The sequence below is a fragment of the Heterodontus francisci genome, chromosome 14 (genome assembly GCF_036365525.1).
Source record: "Heterodontus francisci isolate sHetFra1 chromosome 14, sHetFra1.hap1, whole genome shotgun sequence".
Lineage (NCBI taxonomy): Eukaryota > Metazoa > Chordata > Chondrichthyes > Heterodontiformes > Heterodontidae > Heterodontus > Heterodontus francisci.
Genome location: NC_090384.1, coordinates 19,913,706 through 19,932,217, shown reverse-complemented (window position 1 = coordinate 19,932,217; position 18,512 = coordinate 19,913,706). Strand labels below are relative to the sequence as shown.

Sequence of the window (18,512 nt, the reverse complement as noted above, 5' to 3'; positions counted from 1 at the left end):
TGATTCCAGCTGTCAGAACTAATCGCGCAAGCACAAGCCTTTCACTGTGGCTAACCACAAGCTTTGCGATTTCAGTCTTTAAAGTCTTCCCAGCGGATAATTTTATTAAACAATCAATTGCTGCTGTGCTCTCGCCTCATGGACCCTGATGCGATGCGGAAGGCTCAGTGACCCGTATGCTGGCTGTTGAGGCCAGAATGCAGGGTTAAAGTCAAAATTAATTACCTAGTTGAATATTTTAATTACTTACCTGACAGCTGCATGGGGATTCTGCACTCACCTGCAAACCCATCTGGGTCAAACCTGGAAGTGAGCGGAATCATGTCGGGTTCCTGACCCAACACCACTTCTCAGGGTTTTGAACCCGCGTTCACATCCGTGCCCGCCTCCCTTGGTATTAAAGTTCTGCCCAATCTGTTCTAGAACCAATAAGGGGGCAGGCCACATTAGATTTAGTAATGAGCAAAGAGCCAAACTTACAACCTAATGGTGCATGAACATTTATCCAATAGCAATGATAATGTGATTCAATTTAACTAGTGTCTGAAAGGAAGAAACATGAAACAGCTATAAAGATTCAAGATTTTGGTAAGGCTGACTTCAATGCGATGAGACAGAGACTGCCCACAATAAACTGGGAAAGTCTGTTAATGGATAAAAAGACAGCAGATCATTGAGAGGTGTTCAAGAATCAAATTAATATGAAACAAAACCAGTTTATACCTCCAAGAGGTAAGAGGTCTACTTGCCAAAAAAAACTATGTATGACTAAAGAGATAAGAGACAATATAAAACTGAAAGAAAAAGCACACAAAAATGCAACAAAAACCACAGACTCTGGCAAATGGAAGAGTTATAAAAAACAGCAAAGGATAACAAAGCAGATAGTAAAAGCCACAAAAAGGGAACAGAAAAGAAACTTGCAAGGGATATCAAAATCGACACAAAAGATTACAATTATATTAGGAAAAAAGAGGGCGGTCAGGAGCAATGTGAGCCACTTGAAAACTGTTAACAGTAATATTATCAATGAAAATAAGGAAATAGTGGATATGTTGAATAGTTATTTTGCATCAGTATTTACAGTAGAGGAAGGGGTCAGCATTTCAGACATCCCGAGGAAACTAATACTGAAACTGTGTCAGACACTCACCAAAATTAACATGAGCAAAATGACAGTAATGAAGAAAATAATGGTACTAAAGAGTGATAAATCCCCAGGACCAGATCATTTCAGGATCAGATGGTTTCCAAAAGAAGTAGATGAGAACACTGCAGATGCTCTATCTATAATCTTCCAAAGTTCTCTCCATTGGGAACTGTTCCTTTAGATTGGAAAATTGGCAATAACACTCCACCATTCAAGAAAAGTGAGAGGGAAACCAAGAATTGTATAGAGCAGTTATACTGAAATCTGTTGTTGGGAAATTACTAGAGTTCATAATTAAGTATAAGGTGACTGAACATCTTGATAATTTTCAGATGATCAGAGAGAGCTGGCATGGATTTATGAAGGGTTGGTCATGCCTGACAAACCTGATTGAATTTTTTGAAGAGATAACGAAAGTAGTGGACAGGAAGATGTCTATGGATTTTATCCAAACTGACTTCCAGTAGGCATTTGATAAAGTTAAATCCCCTGGAATTCAAGGCAAATTCTTGACCTAGTTAGGAAATTGGCTGAGTGGCAGGGAACAGAGAGGAAGGGTAATGGGCCGGTCCTCTAATTGTCAGGATGCGACTTGTGGCATCCATGAGGATCTATATTGGTGTCTTAACTATTTCCACTGGTTGGGAAGTCTAAGACTAGGGGGCATGGTTGAAAAATTGGAGCCAGACTTTTCAGGAGTCAAAATAAGAAACAATTCTACACACAAAAGGTAGCAGAAGTTTGGAACTCTCTTCAACCAACGGCAATTGATGCTAGATCAATTATAAATTTTAAATCTGAGATTGATGGATTTTTGATAGCCAAAGGTATTAAGGGATATGAGGCAAAGGTGGGTATATGGATTTGGTCACAGATCAGTCACGATCTCATTGAATGGTGGGCAGGTTCAAAGGGCTAAATGGTCTTCACCTGTTTCCATGTTCCATGAAAACACATGACCAACCCTGGTTAAATGAAAAGTGTAGCATTCCAGGAGCAGCAGCATGCATACCTAAAACCTGATATGAACTTTATTCAATGTGGAATCTTTGAAATTGTTTTTTCCTTTTAATAAGTGGACAATGTGCTGCAAAATGGCTGCTGAAGGTCAAATGACTTGGCCTGTGTATTCAAAAATTGCCTCATTGGCAAAGGACAAAAAGATACATTCCAGACTAAGAGGTGTTGATTACACCCATCCTGAAGCTATCAAGAGACATTCCTGAATTGAATGGATTTCTTCTGAGACAAAGAAGTTGTGAAGTAGACACATGATATCAAAATGATACTTATCCAGACATTAATGGATGGCCATGGATTCCGCATCCTGCTCCATTGCATGATCACGCAAAGGGGAAAAGCCATGTACCAACTAACAAAGACTCTAAATTGATATATTTTTGACCATAAAAGGTAACCCTCTGGAGAGAGAGAGAGATCACAGTAACATCACAGAAAGCAGTCTAGCCAGGGGCTGTGAGATTGGACTAGCACAAGGAAGATTCCCTGCTGCTGATTCTACACTTCAACTTACTGCAGCAGAGAACTTAAAGTGACCACCAACTCCAGTCTGAAGTCTGAACCATCAGAAATCTACAACACCTCAATTAATTCAAGACAACAAACACCCAAGCCTGCATCTTTAAAAGAATCTGTCCTACTAGAAAATTCAACAGGTTTACCACAAACCACAAACACCTACCACACCTTGAACTCTTAGCCTTTATTTTCTATCTTCTCTTGAGAGTGCATGTGAGAATGAATGCATGCGTGAGTGGTGTTGCAAACATTTCTGAAAATGAATATAGTTTAAAAAATAGTTAATTTCTGTTTTAAAACTACAAGAAAACCTGCCACTGTTTTTTTGGCAAGTAAAAAACTCAGGGGCAAACTCATCATTTTAAACAAAGCACGATTGCAGTCTGTTGGGAGGTGAACAGTGGGAACCATCCACACTGCTTAGCATCTGTCTGTAACACTGAGTATAACATCAAGGAGCCCGAGTAAAAATGAGGTCATATAATGCAGCTGAAGCCATACCTAGCATAAAGAAGGATGGTTGTGGCTGTTAGATGTCAACCTTCTCAGCCCCAGGGCATCACTGAAGGAGTTCCTCAAAGTGCTGTCCTAGGCCCAGCCATCTTCAGCTGCTTCATCAAAGACTTCCCTCCCATCATAAGGTCATAAGTGGGGATGTTCACTGTTGATTGCACAGTGTTCAGTTCCATTCACAATTCCTCAGATAATAAAGCAGTCGGTGCCTGCATGCAGCAAGACCTGGTCAACAATCAGGCTTGGGATGATAAGCGACAAATTACATTCTTGGCACACAAGTGCCAGGCAATAACCATCCCCAACAAGAGAAGGTCTAATAATCTACCCCAGATTGGCATCTCTGAATCCCTCCACTGTCAACAACCTTGGGGTCACTATCGACCAGAAACCTAATTGGACGAGCCACATAAATACTGTGGCTACAATAGCAGGTTAGAAGCTGGGAATTCTATGGTGAATAACTCAACTGCTGATTTCCCAAACCCATCCAGCATCTAAAAGGCACAGGTCAGGGGTGTGACGGAATGATGAGTGCAGCTCCAAAAACACTCAAGAAGCTCGATATCATCTACGACAAAGCAGCCCGATTGATTGGCACCCCATCCACAAACTGAAACATTCCACTCCCTCCACCACCATGGTACAATGCACCAGTGTATACCATCTATGAGATGCAGTGTAGCCACGTGCCAAGATTTCTTCAACAGCACTTTCCAGCCCTGCAACCTCTACCACCTAGAAGCACAAGGGCAACAGGCACATGGGAACACCACTGCCTGCAAAGTCCTCCACAAGTACTGCACCATCGTGACTTTCAAATATAGCACCATTCCTTTGTCCTCGCTGGGTCAAAATCCTGTAACACCCTACCTCATCACACTGTGGGTGCATTTACACCACACAGACAGCAGAGGTTCAATAGGCAGTTCATCACTAACCTCAGAAGATCTATTAGGAATGCTAGCAATGAAAATAAAAAAAGGTTCAATATCGGATTCAATTGTTGTATTCAGTAGTAGTTCAGATTAGATACTACTGCCAGTTATCTGGTTGACTCGTGATTGGCACAAGATTGCAAATAACTGATAAACTTACCAGGTGACAATATTTGTCCATTGACGTTGCAGGAACAGCTTGTTGTTGCTGTTGTGGTGGGTGTTACTGTTACTGTTGTTGTAGTTTCGGGTGTAGTGGTGGGTGCTGTGGTAGTTTGGCATTTTCCAGTGTACTTCAAAATTTCACAACTCTTGGTACATAGAGTGAAATTACAGAGGCCTGATTTACTTGCAGAACTAACTATAGCCTGACCTGGAAGACAAAGTTCATGAATATTAGTATTTAGACCTCTCATCGCAATTCTGAACAAAGGTATTCTATTTATCTACATACAAATTTATAGATGACAGTGTCTCATGTTTTGAGAATTACGAGCTAAGAATTTGAATATTTCGTTACAATTTAAGAAGTTTACACGACGAGGCTATATCAATGGACATGGAAATAATAAGTGCTGAGGATAACAGATAACATTTCATCAGCTTCTATCATATTTTTAAGTCTGCTATTTTAAAAACTGCTGTTAAACTTTTTATCATTTGTGCTCCCTTTACAAATGCAGACAAAACTAAAACCAAACAGGTTAGAAAGCATTCGCCTGATTCTCGGGCAACAATGATATCTGGAAAATGTCGTGTTCTGCTTGAGTTGTGTGCCTTCAGATTTCCTCAGCAGTCAAGATTCTAATCTCTCCTGTGATGGCAAGAGACCCTCTGCAAATTGCACCACTGAACAGTGGATTTCCATTAAGAACACCAAAACAACGCTAGTATGCTCATTAGGACATGGTTTGAAACCTTGATAAGTCTAGACAATGCAGTCAGCAACTGGAAGAGTGGGCAAATTGGAACGGTAAAAGAGATGAACAGATGTGTTGCAGGCGTATCATTAGAACAAAAGACAAAAGTGAGCAAAACAGAGAAATTCAGCAGCAGACAGAAACTGCTGCCATCCTAGTACAATGAATATAATTTCTCAGCCCCTTGGAGCAAACATATGGACATGTTGGTGGTTGCAACAAACCAATGAAGCAGATGAAAGGGCTATGCAGAGGAAAGATGTCTAATCCATAGAATCAATTACTAATTGGCAAAAAACGTATGCTGAAAAAGTCAATTGTGGCTCCACCATTATATCTCGGAGTCGTCTAGGTGTCTCTCAATTTACTTCCTAGCGTTGCGTGGGTCAGAGGACTAATGCAGATGTGCATCACCTGAGTGTGGAAACATTTAGCAGTTTGCACTACTGGCATGTGCATGTGTTACTTGAGGAATAGTTTAGAAATATGCAGAGCAGGATTATGATGATTTTTATCAGGCCTGCTTCCGATGCTCCCAAACATATGCAGTAGACAGACATGTTGGCAAAATGTAGGGATCAGACGTTTTAAGAAAAATTATTCTCCGAATTTATACTGTAGGTTTTACAAGAACATCCTTATAGTGTCAAGCAATGCTGTACAAAGGACTGGAGTATCACATCAATAATCTGTGTCAATTATTGTCGATGATGGTGATTCATATAAGACACGACTGCCAGTTAATTTGTGGCACTTTAGACTGCCTCAGATTGTTACGATCTGATAAACTTACCAGGTGACAATATTTGTCCATTGACGTTGCAGGAGCAGCTTGTTGTTGCTGTTGTGGTGGGTGTTACTGTTACTGTTGTTGTAGTTTCGGGTGTAGTGGTTGGTGCTGTTGTAGTTTGGCATTTTCCTGTGTACTTCAAAATTTCACAACTCTTGGTACATAGAGTGAAATTACAGAGGCCTGATTTACTTGCAGAACTAACTATAGCCTGACCTGGAAGACAAAGTTCATGAATATTATTATTTAGACCTCTCATCGCAATTCTGAACAAAGGTATTCTATTTATCTACATACAAATTTATAGATGACAGTGTCTCATGTTTTGAGAATTACGAGCTAAGAATTTGAATATTTCGTTACAATTTAAGAAGTTTACACGACGAGGCTATATCAATGGACATGGAAATAATAAGTGCTGATAATAATAGATAACATTTCATCAGCTTCTATCATATTTTTAAGTCTGCTATTTTGAATACACTGTTCAACTGTTTATCATTTGTGCTCCCTTTAGAAATGCAGACAAAACTATAAGCAAACAAGGTAGAAAGCATTTGCCCGATTCTATGGGCAGTAATGATATCTGGAAAATGCCGTGTTCTGCTTGAGTTGTGTGCCTTCAGATTTCCTCACCTGTCAGGATTCTAATCTCTCCTGTGATGGTAAGAGGCTACCTTCAAATTGCACCACTAAACAATGGATTTCCATTGAGAACACCAGAAGATGCTAATATGGATATTAGGAAATGTTTTGTAACATTGATATGTCAAGACAATGCATTAGGCGTCAGGCAGACTAGGCAAATTGGAATGGTAAAAGAGATGAACAGATGTGTTACTGGTGTATCATTAGAAAATAAGTCAAAAATGAGCAAAACAGAGAAATTCAGCAGCAGACAGAAACTGCTGCCATCCTAGTACAATGAATATAATTGCTCAGCCCATTGGAGCAAACATATGAACATGTTGGTGGTTGCAACAAAATAATGAAGCACAAGAAAGGGCTATGCAGAGGAAAGATGTCTAATCCATAGAATCAATTTTTAATTGGCAATAAACGTACGCTGAAAAAGCCAATTGTGGTTCCCCCATGAAATCTCGGAGTCGGCTTGGTGTCACTCCATTGACTTCCTAGAGTTGGGTGGGTCAGAGGGCAAATGCAGATGTGCATCACCTGAGTGTGGAAACATTTAGCAGTTTGCACTACTGGCATGTGCATGTGTTACTTGAGGAATAGTTTAGAAATATGCAGAGCAGGATCATGATGATTTATATCAGGCCTGCTTCCGATGCTCCCAAACATATGCAGTTGACAGACATGTTGGCAAAATGTAGGGATCAGAAGTTTGAAGAAAAATTATTCTCCGAATTTATACTGTAGGTTTTACAAGAACATCCTTATAGTGTCAAGCAATGCTGTACAAAGGACTGGAGTATCACATCAATAATCTGTGTCAATTATTGTCGATGATGGTGATTCATATAAGACATGACTGCCAGTTAATTTGTGGCACTTTAGACTGCCTCAGATTGTTACGATCTGATAAACTTACCAGGTGACAATATTTGTCCATTGACGTTGCAGGAACAGCTTGTTGTTGCTGTTGTGGTGGGTGTTACTGTTACTGTTGTTGTAGTTTCGGGAGTAGTGGTGGGTGCTGTGGTAGTTTGGCATTTTCCTGTGTACTTCAAAATTTCACAACTCTTGGTACAGAGAGTGAAATTACAGAGGCCTGATTTACTTGCAGAACTAACTATAGCCTGACCTGGAAGACAAAGTTCATGAATATTATTATTTAGAGCTCTCATCGTAATTCTGAACAAAGGTATTCTATTTATCTACATACAAATTTAGAGATGACAGTGTCTCATGTTTTGAGAATTACGAGCTAAGAATTTGAATATAACGTGACAATTTAAGAAGTTTACACGACGAGGCTATATCAATGGACATGGAAATAATAAGTGCTGAGAATAACAGATAACATTTCATCAGCTTCTATCATATTTTTAAGTCTGCTATTTTTAATACTGCTGTTAAACTTTTTATCATTTGTGCTCCCTTTACAAATGCAGACAAAACTAAAACCAAACAGGTTAGAAAGCATTCGCCTGATTCTAGGGCAATAATGATATCTGGAAAATGTCGTGTTCTGCTTGAGTTGTGTGCCTTCAGATTTCCTCAGCAGTCAAGATTCTAATCTCTCCTGTGATGGCAAGAGACCCTCTGCAAATTGCACCACTGAACAGTGGATTTCCATTAAGAACACCAAAACAACGCTAGTATGCTCATTAGGACATGGTTTGAAACCTTGATAAGTCTAGACAATGCAGTCAGCAACTGGAAGAGTTGCCAAATTGGAACGGTAAAAGAGATGAACAGATGTGTTGCAGGCGTATCATTAGAACAAAAGACAAAAGTGAGCAAAACAGAGAAATTCAGCAGCAGACAGAAACTGCTGCCATCCTAGTACAATGAATATAATTTCTCAGCCCATTGGAGCAAACATATGGACATGTTGGTGGTTGCAACAAGCCAATGAAGCAGATGAAAGGGCTATGCAGAGGAAAGATGTCTAATCCATAGAATCAATTTTTAATTGGCAAAAAACGTATGCTGAAAAAGTCAATTGTGGCTCCACCATTATATCTCGGAGTGGTCTAGGTGTCTCTCAATTTACTTCCTAGGGTTGCGTGGGTCAGAGGACTAATGCAGATGTGCATCACCTGAGTGTGGAAACATTTAGCAGTTTGCACTACTGGCATGTGCATGTGTTACTTGAGGAATAGTTTAGAAATATGCAGAGCAGGATTATGATGATTTATATCAGGCCTGCTTCCGATGCTCACAAACATATGCAGTAGACAGACATGTTGGCAAAATGTAGGGATCAGACGTTTGAAGAAAAATTATTCTCCGAATTTATACTGTAGGTTTTACAAGAACATCCTTATAGTGTCAAGCAATGCTGTACAAAGGACTGGAGTATCACATCAATAATCTGTGTCAATTATTGTCGATGATGGTGATTCATATAAGACACGACTGCCAGTTAATTTGTGGCACTTTAGACTGCCTCAGATTGTTACGATCTGATAAACTTACCAGGTGACAATTTTTGTCCATTGACGTTGCAGGAGCAGCTTGTTGTTGCTGTTGTGGTGGGTGTTACTGTTACTGTTGTTGTAGTTTCGGGTGTAGTGGTGGGTGCTGTGGTAGTTTGGCATTTTCCTGTGTACTTCAAAATTTCACAACTCTTGGTACATAGAGTGAAATTACAGAGGCCTGATTTACTTGCAGAACTAACTATAGCCTGACCTGGAAGACAAAGTTCATGAATATTAGTATTTAGACCTCTCATCGCAATTCTGAACAAAGGTATTCTATTTATCTACATACAAATTTATAGATGACAGTGTCTCAGATTTTGAGAATTACGAGCTAAGAATTTGAATATATCGTTACAATGTAAGATGTTTACACGACGAGGCTATATCAATGGACATGGAAATAATAAGTGCTGATAATAACAGATAACATTTCATCAGCTTCTATCATATTTTTAAGTCTGCTATTTTGAATACACTGTTCAACTTTTTATCATTTGTGCTCCCTTCAGAAATGCAGACAAAACTAAAAGCAAACAGGTTGGAAAGCATTCGCCTGATTCTTGGGCAACAATGATATCTGGAAAATGTCGTGTTCTGCTTGAGTTGTGTGCCTTCAGATTTCCTCAGCAGTCAAGATTCTAATCTCTCCTGTGATGGCAAGAGACCCTCTGCAAATTGCACCACTGAACAGTGGATTTCCATTAAGAACACCAAAACAACGCTAGTATGCTCATTAGGACATGGTTTGAAACCTTGATAAGTCTAGACAATGCAGTCAGCAACTGGAAGAGAGGGCAAATTGGAACGGTAAAAGAGATGAACAGATGTGTTGCAGGCGTATCATTAGAACAAAAGACAAAAGTGAGCAAAACAGAGAAATTCAGCAGCAGACAGAAACTGCTGCCATCCTAGTACAATGAATATAATTTCTCAGCCCATTGGAGCAAACAGATGGACATGTTGGTGGTTGCAACAAACCAATGAAGCAGATGAAAGGGCTATGCAGAGGAAAGATGTCTAATCCATAGAATCAATTTCTAATTGGCAAAAAACGTATGCTGAAAAAGTCAATTGTGGCTCCACCATGATATCTCGGAGTCGCCTAGGTGTCTCTCAATTTACTTCCTAGAGTTGCGTGGGTCAGAGGACTAAAGCAGATGTGCATCACCTGAGTGTGGAAACATTTAGCAGTTTGAACTACTGGCATGTGCATGTGTTACTTGAGGAATAGTTTAGAAATATGCAGAGCAGGATTATGATGATTTTTATCAGGCCTGCTTCCGATGCTCCCAAACATATGCCGTTGACAGACATGTTGGCAAAATGTAGGGATCAGAAGTTTGAAGAAAAATTATTCTCCGAATTTATGCTGTAGGTTTTACAAGAACATCCATTTAGTGTCAAGCAATGCTGTACAAAGGACTGGAGTATCACATCAATAATCTGTGTCAATTATTGTCGATGATGGTGATTCATATAAGACATGACTGCCAGTTAATTTGTGGCACTTTAGACTGCCTCAGATTGTTACGATCTGATAAACTTACCAGGTGACAATATTTGTCCATTGACGTTGCAGGAGCAGCTTGTTGTTGCTGTTGTGGTGGGTGTTACTGTTACTGTTGTTGTAGTTTCGGGTGTAGTGGTGGGTGCTGTTGTAGTTTGGCATTTTCCTGTGTACTTCAAAATTTCACAACTCTTGGTACATAGAGTGAAATTACAGAGGCCTGATTTACTTGCAGAACTTACGATAGCCTGACCTGGAAGACAAAGTTCATGAATATTATTATTTAGATCTCTCATCGCAATTCTACATACAAATTTATAGATGACAGTGTCTCATGTTTTGAGAATTACGAGCTAAGAATTTGAATATTTCGTTACAATTTAAGAAGTTTACAAGACGAGGCTATATCAATGGACATGGAAATAATAAGTGCTGATAATAAGAGATAACATTTCATCAGCTCCTATCAGATTTTTAAGTCTGCTATTTTGAATACACTGTTCAACTTTTTATCATTTGTGCTCCCTTTAGAAATGCAGACAAAACTATAAGCAAACAAGGTAGAAAGCATTTGCCCGATTCTATGGGCAGTAATGATATCTGGAAAATGCCGTGTAGTGCTTGAGTTGTGTGCCTTCAGATTTCCTCACCTGTCAGGATTCTAATCTCTCCTGTGATGGTAAGAGGCTACCTTCAAATTGCACCACTAAACAGTGGATTTCCATTGAGAACACCAGAAGATGCTAATATGGATATTAGGAAATGTTTTGTAACATTGATATGTCAAGACAATGCATTAGGCGTCAGGCAGACTGGGCAAATTGGAATGGTAAAAGAGATGAACAGATGTGTTACTGGTGTATCATTCGAAAATAAGTCAAAAATGAGCAAAACAGAGAAATTCAGCAGCAGACAGAAACTGCTGCCATCCTAGGACAATGAATATAATTGCTCAGCCCATTGGAGCAAACATATGAACATGTTGGTGGTTGCAACAAAATAATGAAGCACAAGAAAGGGCTATGCAGAGGAAAGATGTCTAATCCATAGAATCAATTTTTAATTGGCAATAAACGTACGCTGAAAAAGCCAATTGTGGTTCCCCCATTATATCTCGGAGTCGGCTTGGTGTCACTCCATTGACTTCCTAGAGTTGGGTGGGTCAGAGGGCAAATGCAGATGTGCATCACCTGAGTGTGGAAACATTTAGCAGTTTGCACTACTGGCATGTGCATGTGTTACTTGAGGAATAGTTTAGAAATATGCAGAGCAGTATCATGATGATTTATATCAGGCCTGCTTCCGATGCTCCCAAAAATCTGCAGTAGACAGACATGTTGGCAAAATGTAGGGATCAGAAGTTTGAAGAAAACTTATTCTCCGAATTTATACTGTAGGTTTTACAAGAACATCCTTATAGTGTCAAGCAATGTTGAACAAAGGACTGGAGTATCACATCAATAATCTGTGTCAATTATTGTCGATGATGGTGATTCATATAAGACATGACTGCCAGTTAATTTGTGGCACTTTAGACTGCCTCAGATTGTTACGATCTGATAAACTTACCAGGTGACAATATTTGTCCATTGACGTTGCAGGAACAGCTTGTTGTTGCTGTTGTGGTGGGTGTTACTGTTACTGTTGTTGTAGTTTCGGATGTAGTGGTGGGTGCTGTGGTAGTTTGGCATTTTCCTGTGTACTTCAAAATTTCACAACTCTTGGTACAGAGAGTGAAATTACAGAGGCCTGATTTACTTGCAGAACTAACTATAGCCTGACCTGGAAGACAAAGTTCATGAATATTATTATTTAGACTATTCATCGCAATTCTGAACAAAGGTATTCTATTTATCTACATACAAATTTATAGATGACAGTGTCTCAAATTTTGAGAATTACGAGCTAAGAATTTGAATATATCGTTACAATGTAAGAAGTTTACACGACGAGGCTATATCAATGGACATGGAAATAATAAGTGCTGATAATAACAGATAACATTTCATCAGCTTCTATCATATTTTTAAGTCTGCTATTTTGAATACACTGTTCAACTTTTTATCATTTGTGCTCCCTTTAGAAATGCAGACAAAACTAAAAGCAAACAGGTTGGAAAGCATTCGCCTGATTCTCGGGCAACAATGATATCTGGAAAATGTCGTGTTCTGCTTGAGTTGTGTGCCTTCAGATTTCCTCAGCAGTCAAGATTCTAATCTCTCCTGTGATGGCAAGAGACCCTCTGCAAATTGCACCACTGAACAGTGGATTTCCATTAAGAACACCAAAACAACGCTAGTATGCTCATTAGGACATGGTTTGAAACCTTGATAAGTCTAGACAATGCAGTCAGCAACTGGAAGAGTGGGAAAATTGGAACGGTAAAAGAGATGAACAGATGTTTTGCAGGCGTCTCATTAGAACAAAAGACAAAAGTGAGCAACACAGAGAAATTCAGCAGCAGACAGAAACTGCTGCCATCCTAGTAGAATGAATATAATTGCTCAGCCCATTGGAGCAAACATATGAACATGTTGGTGGTTGCAACAAAATAATGAAGCACAAGAAAGGGCTATGCAGAGGAAAGATGTCTAATCCATAGAATCAATTTGTAATTGGCAATAAACATATGCTGAAAAAGTCAATTGTGGTTCCCCCATTATATCTCGGAGTCGGCTTGGTGTCTCTCAATTTACTTCCTAGGGTTGCGTGGGTCAGAGGACTAAAGCAGATGTGCATCACCTGAGTGTGGAAACATTTAGCAGTTTGCACTACTGGCATGTGCATGTGTTACTTGAGGAATAGTTTAGAAATATGCAGAGCAGGATCATGATGATTTTTATCAGGCCTGCTTCCGATGCTCCCAAAAATATGCAGTAGACAGACATATTGGCAAAATGTAGGGATCAGAAGTTTGAAGAAAAATTAATCTCCGAATTTATACTGTAGGTTTCACAAGAGCATCCATTTAGTGTCAAGCAATGCTGTACAAAGGACTGGAGTATCACATCAATAATCTGTGTCAATTATTGTCGATGATGGTGATTCATATAAGACACGACTGCCAGTTAATTTGTGGCTCTTTAGACTGCCTCAGATTGTTACGATCTGATAAACTTACCAGGTGACAATATTTGTCCATTGACGTTGCAGGAACAGCTTGTTGTTGCTGTTGTGGTGGGTGTTACTGTTACTGTTGTTGTAGTTTCGGGTGTAGTGGTGGGTGCTGTGGTAGTTTGGCACTTTCCTGTGTACTTCAAAATTTCACAACTCTTGGTACATAGAGTGAAATTACAGAGGCCTGATTTACTTGCAGAACTAACTATAGCCTGACCTGGAAGACAAAGTTCATGAATATTAGTATTTAGACCTCTCATCGCAATTCTGAACAAAGGTATTCTATTTATCTACATACAAATTTATAGATGACAGTGTCTCATGTTTTGAGAATTACGAGCTAAGAATTTGAATATATCGTTACAATTTAAGAAGTTTACACGACGAGGCTATATCAATGGACATGGAAATAATAAGTGCTGAGAATAACAGATAACATTTCATCAGCTTCTATCATATTTTTAAGTTTGCTATTTTTAATACTGCTGTTAAACTTTTTATCATTTGTGCTCCCTTTACAAATGCAGACAAAACTAAAACCAAACAGGTTAGAAAGCATTCGCCTGATTCTAGGGCAACAATGATATCTGGAAAATGTCCTGTTCTGCTTGAGTTGTGTGCCTGCAGATTTCCTCAGCAGTCAAGAATCTAAACTCTCCTGTGATGGCAAGAGACCCTCTGCAAATTGCAGCACTGAACAGTGGATTTCCATTAAGAACACCAAAACAACGCAAGTATGCTCATTAGGACATGGTTTGAAACCTTGATAAGTCTAGACAATGCAGTCAGCAACTGGAAGAGTGGGCAAATTGGAACGGTAAAAGAGATGAACAGATGTTTTGCAGGCGTATCATTAGAACAAAAGACAAAAGTGAGCAAAACAGAGAAATTCAGCAGCAGACAGAAACTGCTGCCATCCTAGTACAATGAATATAATTTCTCAGCCCATTGGAGCAAACATATGGACATGTTGGTGGTTGCAACAAGCCAATGAAGCAGATGAAAGGGCTATGCAGAGGAAAGATGTCTAATCCATAGAATCAATTTTTAATTGGCAAAAAACGTATGCTGAAAAAGTCAATTGTGGCTCCACCATTATATCTCGGAGTGGTCTAGGTGTCTCTCAATTTACTTCCTAGGGTTGCGTGGGTCAGAGGACTAATGCAGATGTGCATCACCTGAATGTGGAAACATTTAGCAGTTTGCACTACTGGCATGTGCATGTGTTACTTGAGGAATAGTTTAGAAATATGCAGAGTAGGATCATGATGATTTATATCAGGCCTGCTTCCGATGCTCCCAAAAATATGCAGTAGACAGACATGTTGGCAAAATGTAGGGATCAGAAGTTTGAAGAAAAATTATTCTCCGAATTTATACTGTAGGTTTTACAAGAACATCCATTTAGTGTCAAGCAATGCTGTACAAAGGACTGGAGTATCACATCAATAACCTGTGTCAATTATTGTCGATGATGGTGATTCATATAAGACATGACTGCCAGTTAATTTGTGGCACTTTAGACTGCCTCAGATTGTTACGATCTGATAAACTTACCAGGTGACAATATTTGTCCATTGACGTTGCAGGAGCAGCTTGTTGTTGCTGTTGTGGTGGGTGTTACTGTTACTGTTGTTGTAGTTTCGGGTGTAGTGGTGGGTGCTGTTGTAGTTTGGCATTTTCCTGTGTACTTCAAAATTTCACAACTCTTGGTACATAGAGTGAAATTACAGAGGCCTGATTTACTTGCAGAACTAACTATAGCCTGACCTGGAAGACAAAGTTCATGAATATTATTATTTAGACCTCTCATCGCAATTCTGAACAAAGGTATTCAAGTTATCTACATACAAATTTATAGATGACAGTGTCTCATGTTTTGAGAATTACGAGCTAAGAATTTGAATATTTCGTTACAATTTAAGAAGTTTACACGACGAGGCTATATCAATGGACATGGAAATAATAAGTGCTGATAATAACAGATAACATTTCATCAGCTCCTGTCAGATTTTTAAGTCTGCTATTTTGAATACACTGTTCAACTTTTTATCATTTGTGCTCCCTTTAGAAATGCAGACAAAACTATAAGCAAACAAGGTAGAAAGCATTTGCCCGATTCTATGGGCAGTAATGATATCTGGAAAATGCCGTGTTCTGCTTGAGTTGTGTGCCTTCAGATTTCCTCACCTGTCAGGATTCTAATCTCTCCTGTGATGGTAAAAGGCTACCTTCACATTTGCAGCACTAAACAGTGGATTTCCATTGAGAACACCAGAAGATGCTAATGTGGATATTAGGAAATGTTTTGTAACATTGATATGTCAAGAAAATGCATTAGGCGCCAGGCAGACTGGGCAAATTGGAATGGTAAAAGAGATGAACAGATGTGTTACTGGTGTATCATTAGAAAATAAGTCAAAAATGAGCAAAACAGAGAAATTCAGCAGCAGACAGAAACTGCTGCCATCCTAGTACAATGAATATAATTGCTCAGCCCATTGGAGCAAACATATGAACATGTTGGTGGTTGCAACAAAATAATGAAGCAGAAGAAAGGGCTATGCAGAGGAAAGATGTCTAATCCATAGAATCAATTTTTAATTGTCAATAAACGTACGCTGAAAAAGCCAATTGTGGTTCCCCCATTATATCTCGGAGTCGGCTTGGTGTCACTCCATTGACTTCCTAGAGTTGCGTGGGTCAGAGGGCAAATGGCAGATGTGCATCACCTGAGTGTGGAAACATTTAGCAGTTTGCACTACTGGCATGTGCATGTGTTACTTGAGGAATAGTTTCGAAATATGCAGAGCAGGATCATGATGATTTATATCAGGCCTGCTTCCGATGCTCCCAAAAATATGCAGTTGACAGACATGTTGGCAAAATGTAGGGATCAGAAGTTTGAAGAAAAATTATTCTCTGAATTTATACTGTAGGTTTTACAAGAACATCCATTTAGTGTCAAGCAATGCTGTACAAAGGACTGGAGTATCACATCAATAATCTGTGTCAATTATTGTCGATCATGGTGATTCATATAAGACATGACTGCCAGTTAATTTGTGGCACTTTAGACTGCCTCAGATTGTTACGATCTGATAAACTTACCAGGTGACAATATTTGTCCATTGACGTTGCATTTGCAGCTTGTTGTTGCTGTTGTGGTGGGTGTTACTGTTACTGTTGTTGTAGTTTCGGGTGTAGTGGTGGGTGCTGTTGTAGTTTGGCATTTTCCTGTGTACTTCAAAATTTCACAACTCTTGGTACATAGAGTGAAATTACAGAGGCCTGATTTACTTGCAGAACTAACTATAGCCTGACCTGGAAGACAAAGTTCATGAATATTATTATTTCGACCTCTCATCGCAATTCTGAACAAAGGTATTCTATTTATCTACATACAAATTTATAGATGACAGTGTCTCATGTTTTGAGAATTACGAGCTAAGAATTTGAATATTTCGTTACAATGTAAGAAGTTTACACGACGAGGCTATATCAATGGACATGGAAATAATAAGTGCTGATAATAACAGATAACATTTCATCAGCTCCTATCAGATTTTTAAGTCTGCTACTTTGAATACACTGTTCAACTTTTTATCATTGTGCTCCCTTTAGAAATGCAGACAAAACTATAAGCAAACAAGGTAGAAAGCATTTGCCCGATTCTATGGGCAGTAATGATATCTGGAAAATGCCGTGTTCTGCTTGAGTTGTGTGCCTTCAGATTTCCTCACCTGTCAGGATTCTAATCTCTCCTGTGATGGTAAGAGGCTACCTTCAAATTGCACCACTAAACAGTGGATTTCCATTGAGAACACCAGAAGATGCTAATATGGATATTAGGAAATGTTTTGTAACATTGATATGTCAAGAAAATGCATTAGGGGCCAGGCAGACTGGGCAAATTGGAATGGTAAAAGAGATGAACAGATGTGTTACTGGTGCATATTTAGAAAATAAGTCAAAAATGAGCAAAACAGAGAAATTCAGCAGCAGACAGAAACTGCTGCCATCCTGGTACAATGAATATAATTGCTCAGCCCATTGGAGCAAACATTTGAACATGTTGGTGGTTGCAACAAAATAATGAAGCAGAAGAAAGGGCTATGCAGAGGAAAGATGTCTAATCCATAGAATCAATTTTTAATTGGCAATAAACGTACGCTGAAAAAGCCAATTTTGGTTCCCCCATTATATCTCGGAGTCAGCTTGGTGTCACTCCATTGACTTCCTAGAGTTGGGTGGGTCAGAGGGCAAATGCAGATGTGCATCACCTGAGTGTGGAAACATTTAGCAGTCTGCACTACTGGCATGTGCATGTGTTACTTGAGGAATAGTTTAGAAATATGCAGAGCAGGATCATGATGATTTTTATCAGGCCTGCTTCCGATGCTCCCAAAAATCTGCAGTAGACAGACATGTTGGAAAAATGTAGGGATCAGAAGTTTGAAGAAAACTTATTCTCCGAATTTATACTGTAGGTTTTACAAGAACATCCTTATAGTGTCAAGCAATGTTGTACAAAGGACTGGAGTATCACATCAATAATCTGTGTCAATTATTGTCGATGATGGTGATTCATATAAGACATGACTGCCAGTTAATTTGTGGCACTTTAGACTGCCTCAGATTGTTACGATCTGATGAACTTACCAGGTGACAATATTTGTCCATTGACGTTGCAGGAGCAGCTTGTTGTTGCTGTTGTGGTGGGTGTTACTGTTACTGTTGTTGTAGTTTCGGGTGTAGTGGTGGGTGCTGTGGTAGTTTGGCATTTTCCTGTGTACTTCAAAATTTCACAACTCTTGGTACAGAGAGTGAAATTACAGAGGCCTGATTTACTTGCAGAACTAACTATAGCCTGACCTGGAAGACAAAGTTCATGAATATTATTATTTAGAGCTCTCATCGTAATT

General features: G+C 39.2%; 1 protein-coding gene across 1 annotated transcript in view; it reads right to left on the bottom strand.

Moving 5' to 3' along the window:
• Positions 1–4,247: 4,247 nt before the first annotated feature.
• LOC137376887 (mucin-2-like) overlaps positions 4,248–18,512 on the bottom strand; it is a 57,925-nt gene continuing 43,660 nt past the window's right edge. Inside the window, exons 30-39 of the mRNA XM_068045844.1 lie at positions 18,250–18,462; positions 16,699–16,911; positions 15,145–15,357; positions 13,592–13,804; positions 12,040–12,252; positions 10,511–10,723; positions 8,959–9,171; positions 7,406–7,618; positions 5,854–6,066; positions 4,248–4,513 (exon numbers count right to left, since the gene is read on the bottom strand). Coding sequence (XP_067901945.1) covers positions 4,248–4,513; positions 5,854–6,066; positions 7,406–7,618; positions 8,959–9,171; positions 10,511–10,723; positions 12,040–12,252; positions 13,592–13,804; positions 15,145–15,357; positions 16,699–16,911; positions 18,250–18,462 — 2,183 coding nt within the window. The remainder of the gene's footprint in view (positions 4,514–5,853; positions 6,067–7,405; positions 7,619–8,958; positions 9,172–10,510; positions 10,724–12,039; positions 12,253–13,591; positions 13,805–15,144; positions 15,358–16,698; positions 16,912–18,249; positions 18,463–18,512) is intronic.